We start from the raw sequence: 16,455 nt of genomic DNA, 5'->3' as shown, positions 1-16,455 counted from the left end.
CTGAGATTTATCTAAAGTATTCAATAGTTGGAACTTGAGAGGAAGAAAAGCAAATGCACAGTTAAGACATAGTTCAGTTATTCACTGTACTATTAGTTCCCCAAAAGACTACTTCTGCAATTATTTATACAATCAACTATAAGAATCTGATGCTTATATCAAGAGCTTTATAATATTTTTAATGACATTTTAAACATAAATGTTAATGTTAATGACATAATGCAGTGGGTATGGCTACTTTTCAGTGCCCAATTTATGAAAAACACAAAGAGGGATGTTAGTAGAATGCTATCAACAGGCAAATCCACGTACAAATTTATAGAAGTCTTAAAAAATAGGTTTTGTTTTATAAATTTTATTTTATTTTTTAAAGATTTATTTATTTATGCATACAAGAACTGGGGTGCAGGCCAGAGGTGTGGGAGATGAGAGGATTCACCAGAGTCAGAGTGGGGAGCAGAACAGGCAGATCTATTGAAATACACTGCTAAGGAGAGCAGCAGGCAAGACAGGAGAGGTCTGCTGCACCATGTGGGTCAGCTCCCTGGCCGGGGATTGAAATTGTGCTGTAGTTGCTGTGGATAGCTTCACAGAGCTGAGACTTAACCCCTTCCGCCACCAGGGAGGCTCTGTTTTATAAATTTTTATCCAATTGCTAGTACAGAGGTAGTCTTTGAGGACAATTTCATATGTTGTTTCTTTTAGGTCTTATTTTCTAAGACTCAAATAAAGTGAGCAACCTAGTTACTCCCTCCCCAGTTACAGATAAATAAATAAATAGCAAAAAAAAAAATACAACATAAACTAAAGCCACAATGAAAATAAACTTATTTCACAAACATCAATAGGCAAAATAATTCAAAATGCAATATTAGGGAAAATGAGGTTTTTGTTTTATAATGTAACGTCTTTAATGTAAACTTTATTGTAATATTCAACCAGCAATGGAATGAGTCTAAATCTTATGATAATTACAAGTAATTAAGGAAGCAGAATAAATAAAAAAATTATTCTAATATGTGTATAGTGTGCTTTTTTTTTTTTTTAAGGATTTTTATTCTCTGGTCCTTTTTTTTTTAAGATTTATTTATTTATCTATACAAGCACTGGGTACAGTCAGAAGTGCGGGAGGGTGAGAGAATTCACCAGAGCCAGAGTGGGTTGCAGAACAGGCAGAAGGACCAAAGTATACTGCTGAGGGGAGTTGCGGGTGCAGCAGGAGAGGTCTGTGTGCCATGTGGGACCCTCGCCGGTGGCCAGGGATCCAACCGGCACTGCAGAGGCTGTGGGGAGCTTCACAGCTTAGGGCTCAACGGCTGCATTGCCAGGGGAGGCCCTATAGTGTGCTTTTTTAACAACAATATTCTGCAAAATTAAACCTTATCAAGGTAATGATAAAATGAAAAACAGCTTTCTTAAAAGGAGTTCTTTCATGTGATTCTTTTTAAAATAATATGAAATACTGAATTTTAAAGAATAAGTTATTGTGAGATATTTTCATTTGTAAAAAACATAATTTCATATTCAATTTAAATATTTTTCTTTTGGGTATTTTAGTACAATTAAGATACTAAATCTGATCTGTTTAAATTACCAGGCAATTTTGCCTTTTTAAATTTCATGTTAATTTAACAATACTTATGATCAAGTATGAATTTATTTATGATGTTAGCGTTAACTTGACACAAGCGAGCATGAAAAAAAACCTCTCTTTGATGGATTTTTTATTTCATTATATGATGTTTCATATATCTCACCTAAAGGATTGCGAATTTCAATCATTGGAGAAGCGCCACTCAGAGACACAGTAACCTCTTTTAGGCTGGGATCAAAAGGAATTTTCCAAGTGTTTACAGCCTGTTCCAAATGGTCTGTGGATAAGAGATGAACTTTGGAGGCCTGCACTGCTTCTTCTACCCATTTTAACACCTATAAGAGAAAAAGAGTATAAGTGACCTAAGACGGCATTTACAGTCCCATAACCAATACCACCATGACTTACAGTTGACCTCAGTTAATTGCATGACTTAGACACTTCCTGTAATGATGTGAGGTTTATTTCCTTCATAGCAAAGACAAACCCTTTGCCTACACCCAGTTATTATAGTAGATTCAGAACAAAAAGCTGGTTCAACCCATGCTCAAATTTCAAGTTTTCTATTTTATGATAATATATTCAGAATGAGATTAGTGTCAAAAAAAAAAAAACAGTTACATGAGACATGCAGAGATCTTACAGTTTTCTACTTCTCAAAAAAAAGAGCCAATAAAAAACATGTATTGCCAATATTTTTGTGATCCCATGCTCAAATTTCAAGTTTTCTATTTTATGATAATATATTCAGAATGAGATTAGTGTCAAAAAAAAAAACAGTTACATGAGACATGCAGAGATCTTACAGTTTTCTACTTCTCAAAAAAAAGAGCCAATAAAAAACATGTATTGCCAATATTTTGTGATCCCTTTTCCTTCCATTGTTTCTTCTAGTTTTCTTCCAAGATGCAATTTACCAAAGGTACCTACTTAGCAAATTACCAATTCTAATTTCAATATATTTGGTCTATTAATTATTATAATGTATTATACTGTAATCACATGTATTATAATATGTATATTGTTGAAAACTAACTGCAATACCAGCAAAATGCTCATTTTTATGATAAATTGAATAAGAATAAAAAATAATGCAAAAAGAAATAATTGTATGTTAAAAAATAGAAAAATATTTCGAGTTATAATCTACTTACATATTCTTGAAAACTAGTTTTTGGTAAAATATTAAGAAATTGGGTTGTCGAAGGGTGTTAATGCCTCACTGTGAGAAAGTAAAACTTCCAATTCACAGAAGGATATTGCAACAGCAAATACAATTCTTCATTAGACAAACAGTGCATGTCTAGACATGTGTTGTTTACTTGAACTTACAATTAATTCTAAATCATTTTCATTTTTAATCCCCCTAAGATCTTTCTCTGGTTCATATATCCTTTTGTGAACAACTTCCCTTATAATTGTTCATAAAAAATTGAACAGAGCTATATATTAAGCTGCAGCCAAGTTATTAAAAATAAAAACATTTTCTTTAATTTCAACAGTGATCATTATAAATCAATTAATTAAGCAATAAATACTGTGCAATAACTTCATTCTCTATAAAAAGCATTCCTGTTTTTGTCCTCAAGGATGAGGCAAGTGGCTAAGACATATTATCAAGTAATTAACAATGTGAGGTAATTATGTTCATTCATAAAACAATTGTTTATTGTTCAAGGTACTTCTTCCAGGTACTGAATAAGTATTGATGAGCATATTTTTAGCCAATATTTGGTAGCCACTCTTATTCTCTGGATGAGTATATACTAAGTATTTTGCACTTATTACATGTCATTTGTTTTTAAAAATCTTCTTGGCTTTCTTCCAGGGTCAATATCCAGATCTCCTTTATCTTTGTGGACCCAAAACCAAGTGACATGCTCTACACATATCAAAGGTAGGGTATGAACTAATGTCAGTGAGGTTGGTCTTAAAGAATGTTCTGGGAATTCAAGATACAAGGGTCCCTTGTTGAAGTAATGTTTGTAAAGAGCCACCAGAGTACCTATCACATTAGTAAACGCTCAAATGACTTCTTTCCTCTCTAACCTCTCTTCTCTTCCCTTAACTGACTATTTCAACTATGGCATCATATGCAGCAACATGGATGGCACTGGAAGGGATCATGCTCAGCGAAATAAGCCAGAAAGAAAAAGAAAAATACCGGATGGTCTCACTCATAGCACGAATCTAGAAAACTTAAATAAGGGACCAATAAAAAGAATAACTATAAGAAAGAAAATATCAAAATCAACAAATAACTATGAACAAGAGACACTATATGGGGGTGGGGGGCAGGGAAAGGAGGGCTTGGGGTAAAAATAAGGGGGTTGTAATTGTATGGGGAACATAAAAATAAAATTTAAATTAAAAAAAGAAAAAAATAAGAAAACTTTGTGTACTGTTAAAAAAAATTATCCATCAAAGTTAGGTAAGATTTCTGCAAATGAAAAGGAGAGGTGAAGTCATATCAAGTAGAAGAGAAGACCTGAGAAAATGCACTGAGACAGGAATCTTGTAGATGTATTGGGAACATAAGCAAGTCCAACAGCTACAGCAAAGTGTTCACAAAATGGCGATGCAAAAGATGAAGCTGGAAGCTTATGTCAAGACCAGGCTATGACATTTGGAATCTGTTATAAAGCTGTCACAGAAAATTTGCTGAAGGGCTTTATGTAGAAGAGTAATACATTGAATGTGATATTTTGTGAAGAAAAACCTATAGCAGTATCATGGATAAATTGGGTAGAAAACAAAATCCATGGTTAATTAATTCATAAATCAAATGACAGATTTTCTCACATTTTCACATTATAAAGCACCTAGAATTTTACATATGTAATAAAGAATGCATCACTAAATTTGTCAAAAAGAGATACCATTTTTGGAAAAAATCATTTGAGTGATCTATTTTGTTTGAACAGAACACAAATCAAATCTATCCAATGGCTACATAATTGAGACTGATTGTAACTAATATTTAACCATAAATAGAACACATTTTAATAATCAGAAAGTTGACATTTTATATCTTCTGCACTTGATATGGTTATCTAATTCAAGGAAACGGAAAGGACTTACTACCTGGAAAATGATTAAATAAACTTGACATACTGATTAACTTTGAAGATAATGTCTCACGTAGAGACTAAAGTGGGCAAAGAACAAAACAAAGCAAATAAATGGACAGAAAATTTGTATTAAAGGCAAGATACACAGTGTGATCACAAATTATTCTCAATGGAAAAGGAAGAAAAATAATTCAAAACAAGAATATCTCAAGTTTAACAATGGACTGCAATAGTGTTAAGAAAAAAATGGAAATGACATCAATATTTTTATGCAGCCTTCCTTAAAACTTCTTTAAATATAGTATATTCCAGGGTGGTTCCTCAAGTATATCTTTCCTTCAAACCAATATCACTGGAAATCTATCCTGCTTGCTCATAGCTACACATGGAAACCAAACCCCTAAAACTTTGCAAGATATTCTTATAAAGTAAAATTTCTTATGAAAATAAAAGATGTTCTAATTCAGTTGCATTTTCAAAAGGCAAGTGTTCAAATGGTAGAGAACATAAGCAGGCTTTGGTTTATTCTTAATACCACTTCCCATTCATCAACATTTGTGAGGCTTTCACAGAGGGATTACCATGGATCATAATATTACTTTTTGGGAAAGACAAAGTACAGACATCTTGTCAAGAGTCTCAAATCACATTTTTCATCCACTTTCAAGAAAAAAAATTAAATTGAAAACAGATGCAACCCATTTCATTAGAAAAATATAGTTATTACCAAGGTATTTATTACTTATTGACAATCAGGCTACAGAATCCACCACAAGTGAGTTTTCTGGTATCCCAAGTTGCCCCTCATAAGGAAAAACATCTCTAATTTTCTAACTATGACAAATGTTCTCATGAGATTGGAAATGATCTTCTTCTCATGAGATTGGAAATGATAAAGTAAAATGACATGAAATAGAACTGGAAAAATGTAAGTGTTTGGATTGGTGCATTTATACTTACATAAAAACTTTTTCAAACCACCAGGGAACAGTTAAATGTACATTAAAAGTTTTAATGTAAAAATGTTCTCTGATGATTTGTAGCAGTTTATATTCCAAAAGGCCATTGGGACCATCTAATCCAGTTCTTTATTTTGTAAATGAGGAAACTGATATTTGAAAGAATTCTTGTACCTGTTAAATATGTAAGCAGATTGATTCTGGCTCAGTTGTTATTTCATATATAAGCCTGTGTTCCTGAAGAAACTCTGGTCAAATTTAAAGATTTTGTGTTCTATATGATAATCAATACTCAGTAGTGACTTCCTATGGATATTACACTATGAAAAGAGATGTAAAATTGTCTCCAAACATAAAAACAGCATACATTACTACATATTATGTAATACAATAGTATTAAGTAGAAAGTAAAGTGAAGTCAAATTTTGATAAATCTTCAAGAACTGAACTTAAAGAATAGCTTTATCTGGAAGGATTTTTTAATGTAACGACTACACACTCATGAATTTTCCCAGAACATGAGGGGATGGGGTTTGTTAGGAAAGGGGAAATAAATAAATAGGGTAAGTATTAAACACAATTTGTAATTATGCACATCTTTGTATTTTTGTTGTTTATCATCTATCTTCCCACTAAACCTTAATTTCCAGTGAGAAAGAGGGACTACAGCTCATTTGTTCACTACTATAATCCCTGAGCCTAATACAGTGCCTGAGACATAGTAGATTCCTAATAAATATGTGAAAAAGAAAGGGTGGTGGGTATATGAAGAAAACAGAGAGAAGGTAGGAAGACACTCTGTCAGATCTTTAACCTCAGACTTAAGAATGTGTAACCAGGAAAAAGACTAATTATGATAAAGTAAAAATCAAACTCAACAAGCAACTATAAACCAGACACACACTACAGGGGCGGGGAGGAGAGAGTAGGATCAAAACAAAGAGGGTGGAAATTGTATGGGGACTATAACCAAAATGAAAATGCATACATTGTGCAAAAATGAATAATGATGTAAAAAATATATAAAATAAAAAAAAGAAAGAAAAAACAAAAACAAAAACAAACAAACAAAAAACAAGAATGTGTGAAAAGGTAGCACTAGGGCCCTGTGCTCACTGTAACAAGCACTCAATTTTCAACACTGAAGCCGAACAGGGTACAAACATGCATGTGCAGTCTTACATGGGAGCATTAGGCTCTATTTAACTTTTAGTTGCTTCTTTTTTTGGCTAGTTAGCCTGGGACTTAAAAATTCAAGGGAGAAAGTTTTAAAATTAAGCAAGAATTTGAAAAATTCTCATGCATATGCTTTTCTAAGGCACCAGATACTTATTTTTTCAAGTTCATTAATGATAGAAAATTGCTCAGAAAATAAATGCTACAAGGCAAGAGAGTGTAAAAGGATTAGGTAGGCATAGTAAAGGACAATGCAAGGAGAGAAAAGGAGAAATAGTAGCTAGCTTAAACCAAAAATCCAATACAGGTGCTCTTAAAGAGAGTTGCAAAGCACAGTAATTTGAGTAGCTGCATATTTTTTTTACCATATTTGGCTAGCACACTGTAAAGAATTAAGTGATATTAAATTTTAACATCTTTAATCTATGTTGTATTTCATGTAGAAAGACTTGCAACATTTCCAAGAATTGTTCTATGATAAACCCGCCATGACGGGAAAGGCTTATTGTACTCACCTTGGACCCAACTAAGAAAGAGATGCTCCTGTGGATAATCAGGAGAGCTTCTCCCACCCTCCGCTCCAACTCTACTTCATTTCTACCCTTCAGTATAGCTTAGAGCCCATAATTCAAAATTTTCTTGGAAGTCACAGAGTATTTATTATCTATCGAATATAAAGGATGATACAGGACATTGTGGAGAATACCAAAGAAAAAAATACATTTTCTGTTTGTAAAGCATGACAGTCCAGTTGGAGATATAGAACAGACATTAAAAAACAAATTAATCCAGCAGGTATTGTCAAGTACATGTAAGTAGGGTCAGTATAGAAATGCTCAATTAAGGGGCCTCCCTCATGGTGCAAGGGGTTAAGACGCAACCTATGAAGCTATCTGCAGCCTCTGCTTAGCAGGAGTTTGATACCCTGCAGCAGGAGGTTGATACCCTGCTGGCCAGGGAACTACCCACATGGTGCAGCAGACCTCTCGTGTCTCTCCCACTACTCCCCTCAGCAGTGTATTTCAGTCAATCTGTCTGTTCTGTTCCCCACTCTGTCTCTGGTGAATCCTCTCACCCCCACACCTCTGGCCTGTACCCTAGTTCTTGTATGCATAAATAAATAAATCTTTAAAAAAACTCTCATTTAAAAATTATTGAAATGCTCAATTTATAGTTCTAAACTGTGATGCACTTTTCTATTTAAAATGTCTTAATGGTTCTGGTTACGTACAAAATAAAGCCCAAGGGAAAAGTCTAGTAAGTGCTGCCAATGGGAGAGGTACACCCTGGGTGTAGGTAATAAAAGGATGCACTACGTGTGGAGAACTTAAAAACCCGAGAAGTTGAAATTTTTTAATATCACCAGACCTGGGTAATTCTAGACAATGTGGATTAAGGATTCCTTTTGAAACAAAATCGTCTGTTGCTCTATGTTCTAAACAATTGCTTTGATTACTGTTGAATTTCAAAAATACATATGAGCTACAAATTGTCACATTTTTACTACTTTTCCTTTGGAAACATCATATTCTGCAAAATAATTCAGGTAACTTCCAGTTATACATCAGACACATCATCAGGCAAATTCTGTTACTCATTTTCATTTCAAGAGTTAGAATGAAGTGTTTTGATTCTACATAGTCCTGTATTTAGACAATATATTCCAGCTCAACTTTGCTATCCTGGGAGTGACACAATATGACTTATGTGTTAAAATCACACTGTAGGGAATACAAGGTCAAAAACAAGGAGATCAAACAGGACGGCATTTCAGTAACCCAGGTGAGAGGTGATGGTTACTCAGCCTAGGGTTGTGACCATTGGAGACTGGGAAGTGGCCAGCTCTGGATTTCTAGTGAAGTCAGACTTGATAGGGTTTACTGAAGACTTAATGTCAGAGATGATACTTCAATTGCCATTAACTCAGATTGCAGAGACTAGAATGAGTAGGAGAGCTCACACTATCAGTTTGGGGCATGCTAAATTTGAGACACTAATCAGATGTCCAGGTGTAAGTATGAAGGAGGTGGTCAGAAATATGGATGATGTGGAGTTCAGTGGAGAGGTCCAGGTGGGAGATATCATGCAATTTCAAGCCACAAAGCTCCCCTGCACCCTCTTCCCAATGAAGAATTACACAAAGTAAGAAATAAATCATCCTTAAACATCATCATCTTGTGAAAATAAACTTCTACATCAACACATAGTGGCTCAGAATAGTGTTTTGGAACAAGTCTCCCTTTGTTCTGATTCTAGGCAACCTTCAGTTGATGATTCACCCTCTTATGCACTCATAGTGTGCAAATGAATGAATGATGCCAAAGAGAGTGTTCTAGACTTGCAGCAATTAGACACCTCATGGTAGATGAATTAGCCAGCATGTTGACATATACAACACACTCTGAATTTGGTTCATGAGACTCTATTGTTGAGGATGGGTCTCCCCTTAGAATGCTGACAAACTCAGCTTCATCATTTGCAAATCTCAGCAAATCCACCAAAGAGATGTCACACTTTGAAGTTCCTTGAGGTTGTCAACAGGCAATACCCATTTGTATTGTTCTTCGTGTATCTGATGCCTACTTAATTTGGAAAATTCTAGAATAAGCCTTTTTCAAAAGTACTGATAAGTATGTGTGATTGGTGAGTCATTGTATAGGGCATAAATATTTGTGCAGGTGTGCAAAATAGGAAATAATTGATGTGCTATAAGGTTTTTGCAAAACCAGACTTTCTATTGAAACTAAAATTTTACCCAAGGGCCTCCCTAGAGGCACAAGGGGTTAATCAGCAGTACTATGAAGCAATCTGCAGCCTCTACAGCATGAGTTTGATCCCCAGCCAGGGAGCAACCCACATGGCGAAGCAGACCTCTCCTGTCTCACCCACCATTCCCCTCAGCAGTGTATTTTAGTTAGTCTGCCTATTCTGCTCCCCACTCTGTCTCTGGTGAATCCTCTCACCACCCCACCCCCAAATCTCTGGCCTGTGCCCCAACTCTTATATGCAGAAATAAGTGAATCTTTAAAAAAAAAAGTCATATAAAGAATATGGGTTACGGGAAAAGTAGAAAATTGAAAGAACATTACAAACTTTGAAATCAATAAGGACACAAGAGAGGATTAATGACAAAAATGAACCTCAACGTCGACTCTATGAACCCCTAAAACTTGTGTAAAACTACTGCACCTTCAACATGATGAAAGTTCCCTAATACACAACAGCTGAAAAAACAACAGCATACTTCAGGCATTTTTGAAGGGTGAAATCATTTCTGCTAGCTATTTTAAAGTGCCAAAGTATATTTCATTAATTTATCTTCATAAAATTCTTGTGTGTCACAACTTCAATGACATATAAATGATTGAGGAAATTTAGCTTGCCAAAAATATGCATTATTTAAGAATAAATATGAAAGATTAACTTTTATGCATTAGCTCCTCAGACCTTATTCATCCCACTACTGAAAGTTTGTACCTTTTACCCACTGCTCCCTATTTTCCCCATCCTGCAGCCCCTAGAAACAACTCTTTCACTGTTCTTTGATTTTGACTCTATTTTTTTAAGTTTTCACAAATAATTGATGCCATGCTAATGCCCCTGTATTGTATAATAGCAATGTAAGAGAAGGGGCATCCCTGGTAGTACAAGGGGTTAAGCATCAGCATTATGAAGCTATCCACAGCTTCTGCACCACAAGTTTGATCCCCAGCTAGGGAGGTGACCCACATGGTGCAGCAGACCTCTCCTGTCTTACCCGCTGTTCCCCACACCAGTGTATTTCAGTCAATCTGCCTGTTCTGTTTTCCACTCTGTCTCTGTACTCCTCTCACACACACCCACAGACCTCTAGTCTGTACCCCAATTCTTGTAGGCATAAATACATAAATCTTTAATGAAAAAGAAGTAAAATAAAAAGAGATAAGGAAGGAATTTAAAAAAGAAATGTAAGAGAATATAAATTAAATATTTTTACCAAAATAAACAAAAAAGCTGAATAATTTAGTAGTTTCTTTAATATGTTTTCAAAAAACGTTTTTTATCCTTATCTGGGGTGCTTTAAAGCTTTCAGTTTCATACATGGGCATACTTTGTGTTTAGCTATTAAAGCTATGGATCTAAAAAATATATAGCCAAGGTCATCCAATGCCACTGGATACAAGGGCAAGTGTTCCAAAGGGCCAGTCCAAGTTGAAGGAAATAGGGGTCTTAACCAATCACAGTTTAAATATGTTTTACAAACCCCACCTCCAATTTAACTTTGTGAGCACATTTCAGATCTCTTCCCAGATCCTTGGAAGTGATTTTTTTTTAATATTTATTTATTTATTTATACAAGCACTGGGTACAGTCAGAAGAGCGGGAGGGTGAGAGAATTCACCAGAGTTAGAGCGGAGAGCAGAGCAGGTAGACTGATGAAGTACACTGCTGAGGGGAGCAGCAGGCGGCAGGAGAGGTCTGCGTGCCATGTGGGACCCTCACCCAGCGGCCGGGTATCGAACCAGCGCTGCAGAGGCTGTGGACAGCTTCACAAGCCAGCGCTCAACCGCTGCGCCACCAGGGAGGCCCAGAAGTGAATTTTTAATGAAATTGAAAAGGTTTATACAAAAGTAGATTCCTGAGATTTAAACTGCATTACCTTCACTGTAAATCTCTCTCCACTCCTTTAGAGGACACATTAATTGTTATTTCCTTGCCCACTTAACACACCAATCAAGTGACAATAATCAATACCAGATATTTTTTCTTTTCTTTTTTGTTTCTGCTTGAAAACAAATCACTAATGGCTTTCTCTACCTTCCTTACCTGGTAACAGCCAGAGATACAATTATATCACATTCCTGGATTAAAAGTCACTAACGAGTAAATGACCAAGGACCATTTTCAGTAATTGTCATCAGGTTCTACAAAATCACTAAAATGAACTAAACTAGTTATGTGGAAGTCCCAGGGGGCAGGCTCTGAGGCTCTGAGGCTGAGACCTAGGCTTATTGCTTAAAAACAGGTCCCACAAAAGCATGAAGACTATCAGAAATGGGCTCAAAGATCCTGACCATCTGTCAAGGTCCCCACAAGCTAGAACTCATCTTCCCTGATGTGTGAGGTACTCCTATTGAAACATCTGTCTTTTCAGTTAAAAGAATTAATCTCCTTCTATTTTAATTGGCTCTCAGCAAATTTTTTGCTCTCAGAAAATTTCCAAAACTTCATTCCTGTTGAGACCACAGACATGGATCCAATCTTCAGACACTGGGAGAAAGGGAGTGAACAATTTAGACCCTTCTTTCAGGTTCCATATGTATTCCTTCTCATGGGTAGTAAAGCAGCACTTTACTGAGTCCATTTTCCCAGAGTATCCAGGAGCAGACTCACTGCTCACAAGTAGTTTTATCTAAGTCTCTCAATTGGCCCTAATGTAAACGTGCAGCTCCTCCATACCCAGTTCTTTGTATTTCATCCATTGCTGTAATACACTGGGATTCTTCTTCATAGGAAGAGATCAACCAGTCTCCAGCTTCACTGCCAATGACTGTGGTAACAGGTAAATATGACATAAGATAAAAGAGAAAGAAGGTCCTTCTCTAGTTTGCAATTCAGGTTTGCCATTAATAATGTTATTATGATCCCTATTGAAAAAATTGACTTATTTTTCCCATCTTATCAAATCAATTGGAGGAGTAGGTCTGGTGGGTGAAGTGATTTCTTGCAATCTTTATTACCCATAAAGAGGGTAGCCTGTGGGGGATAGGTGCAGTGTTAAATATCAAGATGAGAGCTAATCTCTTCTTTAAATCTTATTTATTTTTTTAACTGAAGTAATACAGTGTTATGTCATATCAGTTTCAGGTCTGCACCATTGAGAATCAATATGTATGTGTATGTGTATGTGTGTGTGGGGGGGGTGTATATTTAAGATTTATTTATTTGTGCATACAAGAGCTGGAGTGTAGGCCTGAGGTATGGGGGTGAGGGGATTCACCAGAGACAGAGCGGGGCACAGAACAGGCAGATGTACTGAAATACACTGCTGAGGAGAGCAGCGGGCAAGACAGGAGAGGTCTGCTGCACCATGCGGGTAGCTCCCTGGCTGGGGATAGAACTCATGCTGTAATGGTTGCAGGTAGCTTCATAGTATTGCAACTTAATCCCATGCACCACCAAGGAGGCCCCCCAACATGCATATTTACTACATTAAGTTTACCGCTAAAAGACAAAGACTTAATCTCTCAGCATTCAAAAAAAGATAAACACATGCAATTTGCAGCAACATGGATGGCGCTGGAAGGGCTCATGCTCAGCCAGAAAGAAAAAGAAAAATACCGGATGGTCTCACTCATAGCAGGAATCTAGAAAACTTAAATAAGGGACCAGGAAAAAGAATAACTATAAGAAACTAAAAATCAAAATCAACAAACAACTATGAACCAGAGACACTCTATGATGGGTGGGGGGGTGGGGAGGGGAGGGATTGGGGTCAAAATAAGGGGGTTGCAATTGCATGGGGAATATAAAAATAAAAAAAAATTATATAAAAAAATTAAAAAAAAGAAAATAAACAGTCACTAAAAAAAGAGTTCTCTAAATTTAAATAAAAAATTATATAATTTGCTTAAAAAAAAGACAATCTCTCAAAGTCAGGTAGCAAATAGGAAAGTATTCCCATGCTATCAAGAATTGACAAGGAGTAAAGAATGGATATACTATTTGCATAGTTTATAAACAGGTAAATAAACCATAACAGTATAATAAGCATAGTAATTAAAATGAATACCAGGTATATTGGTACAGAAGAAGATTAATTCTGTATTTATTTGGAAAGTGGGCCCTGCATGCTTGAGATGAAGTTAGAGGGATGAGCAGAAGTCAAACACACAGTCAGAGGAAAAGCATTTGTGACAAAAGCAGTAACAAGGTCAAAGTTACTGAGTTAAGATATAATATGACTCATCTGAAGGTGCAAAAGTATTCCATGGCTAGTGTGCATATGAAGTGGGGACAGAAAGGGACAGGAAGCCATGCTACATGTCAGGCCACAAGCCATGCTACATGTCAGGCCTGGCCTGACGGCCTGTTGAAGTCATTCTGGAAACAGAATAATCACAATCCAGTTTATATTTAAGAAGGATCACATTGGATTATTTGTTTCCTCTTTGGTGAGTTGCTTGAGTTCTTTGTAGAATCTGGATATCAGCCCTTTGCCAGATATGGTGCAGAAATATTTTCTTCATTCAGTCAGGTGTATTTCCGTTTTAGTGATAGTTTCCTTAAGATGCAATATATATGTACACAATGGGGTACTCAGCTATAAAAAAAAATAAACTGCCATTTGCAACAACATGGATAGAAATGGAGGGGATTGTGGTAAGAAAAATTAAGTAAGAAAGAGAAAGACAAATTCCAGATGGTTTCATATATATGTGGAATATAGAGAAACAAAGGGCCATATAAAACCAAATCAGTAACAAACCCTAGAAATCTGACTGTAAATTGAGGCTACTAGAAGAGGAAGGGGTGGGGAGAACAACATGTGGTGAGGCCGCGTGGACTATGGGTTGTGGGTTTGGTGTGGTTACACACATCTGAATACTCTAAATAATAGATGGTGTTCTAAGCTAATGTCACCTCAATTTAAAATAAATAAATAAATAAAGGATCACAGGGAAGAACCTGGAGGATGAAATAGAAGGGACTGGATCAAGAAGATGTGGTACATATACACCATGGAATATTACTCAGCATTCAAAAAAGATAAACGCACGCAATTTGCAGCAAAATGGATGGAGCTGGAAGGGATCATGCTCAGCGAAATAAGCCAGAAAGAAAAATAAAAATACCAGATGGTCTCACTCATAGCAGGAATCTAGAAAACTTAAATAAGGGACCAGGAAAATGAATAACTATAAGAAAGAAAAAAGTCAAAATCAACAAACAACTATGAACCAGAGACACTCTTTTGAGGGGAGGGAAAGGAGGTATTAGGGTCCAAATTGGGGTTGCAATTGTATGGGGAATATAAAAAAAATAAAACTATCTACATGAGAAAAAAAAGAGAAAAAAAAGATTAGAAACAGAGGGAACAACAATGTGGCATTTCAAATAGACTAGGCAAAAAAAAAAAAAATAGTAAAGAACCAATGACTGAGGGAAGGAAGAAGAGGAAATAGAGTCAAAGATATCTCAGATTCAACATTACTAAGTGGCAATGTAATGTGATACATGAAAAAGAAGGGAAGTGTGAAATGACTTTCAGATTTCAGGCTTGAGAAATAAGAAACTAATTATGTTGTTTAACAATGATCTAAATACAAAAGGAGACTGAAGTTCAAGAGTCATTCCTTTAAAAGACAAATAATCCAATTATTAAGAAGAAAAAGGAAAACTAAAACCTGAAAATATGTTTAAAATCTGCTATCAAGGCAAAATGACATATTAATTATAAATGATCGCAGTTTTTATAAAGAATGAGAGAAATTCAAGTTATAGTATATCCACACATTCAATGGTTGGTAAGCTTTGGATTCCTATACTATAATAGAATGACTACAAAGTTTCTATATTCTGACTGCTAAAATGAACTATATATTGAAGCAATTAGAAAAATCCTCATTTTTCTATCAATTTGATAATACTGCAATTTGGTTTGGCTAAATTTGGGGGAAGGGATTAATTCTAAGGATCCTGCTGTTTATAGAGCACAAATTAAATTATTTTATATTAACTTTTTTATTTTCAAATGTTATATTAAAACTTCTTATAATACCAACATGTACTATGTAAAACAAAAGTTGAAAAAGAGATAATTATATAGGAGAAAATAAATATCACACATTATTATACTATCTGCAATACATTATTCAGTATTTTGGTGGGTTTTTTTTTTTGTGGTGTGTATGTATGCATACACAAAACTCATTGACATAATTAGGATTTTAATACACATATTGTATCATTCTTTGAGTACCTATTTATAAACACAACATTTACTTACCCATATAGTAGACATTTGCAAATACACAAGAAATTACACAGAATTCATGTCTTGAAGCAGATTTTTTAATTATTAAATGAAATTATAATAAGATACTTAGAGTTAGGAGACAAACTAAATACTGCAGGTTATAGTTAATGAACTAATCAGTTTCAAGTCTACCAGGGCAAGAGACAGATCCTGTCTAGATAATCTTCACTGAATGATCTAAGAAAGGTCTTACACTTGCTAATTCACTGAAGCAATTCAAATGCCATTCCTCAAGACTGATTAAACTCAGCACTTTGAGTTTCCAAACCACAAAAGAAATAGCTGGAAATTCATCATGAGTTCAGAAAACTATTGCATTAATAACTACTTATTTTATAAGTCCTTGTTTTGTAAATGGAACATTGTAATAGACAGAAGGGGTACACCTTTCTCATTTCTGTTCCATAATTAATTTTTATGGTAACCAGTCACACAATCTGTTCAGACTTCTGGAGTTAAATATACCAAAGTCAGCATCTTTGATTTTAAAGCAATTAAAAAATATTGCTTTATGATTTAGTAAGAAACCAAGTCTCTTGGCCTGAATCTGAGTAGGAAAGAACATAGGAAAGAAAAATGACCACAGTATTTCTCTAATTAATCATAGGGTAGAGAAATGAAATTATAGCTAATTAT

The 16,455-nt window shown here is 35.2% G+C and overlaps 1 protein-coding gene across 1 annotated transcript in view; it reads right to left on the bottom strand.

Moving 5' to 3' along the window:
• Positions 1-16,455, bottom strand: part of HMCN1 (hemicentin 1) — a gene marked incomplete at both ends in the record, with an annotated part of 509,757 nt that overhangs the window by 344,937 nt on the left and 148,365 nt on the right. The window contains one exon of the mRNA XM_084251187.1: positions 1,758-1,929. Coding sequence (XP_084107313.1) covers positions 1,758-1,929 — 172 coding nt within the window. The remainder of the gene's footprint in view (positions 1-1,757; positions 1,930-16,455) is intronic.

This window comes from Talpa europaea (genome assembly GCF_964194135.1).
Source record: "Talpa europaea genome assembly, chromosome: 12".
In the NCBI taxonomy this organism is placed as follows: domain Eukaryota; kingdom Metazoa; phylum Chordata; class Mammalia; order Eulipotyphla; family Talpidae; genus Talpa; species Talpa europaea.
The sequence above is the reverse complement of the archived record's forward strand: the minus strand, read 5'-3'. Positions and strand labels throughout refer to the sequence as shown.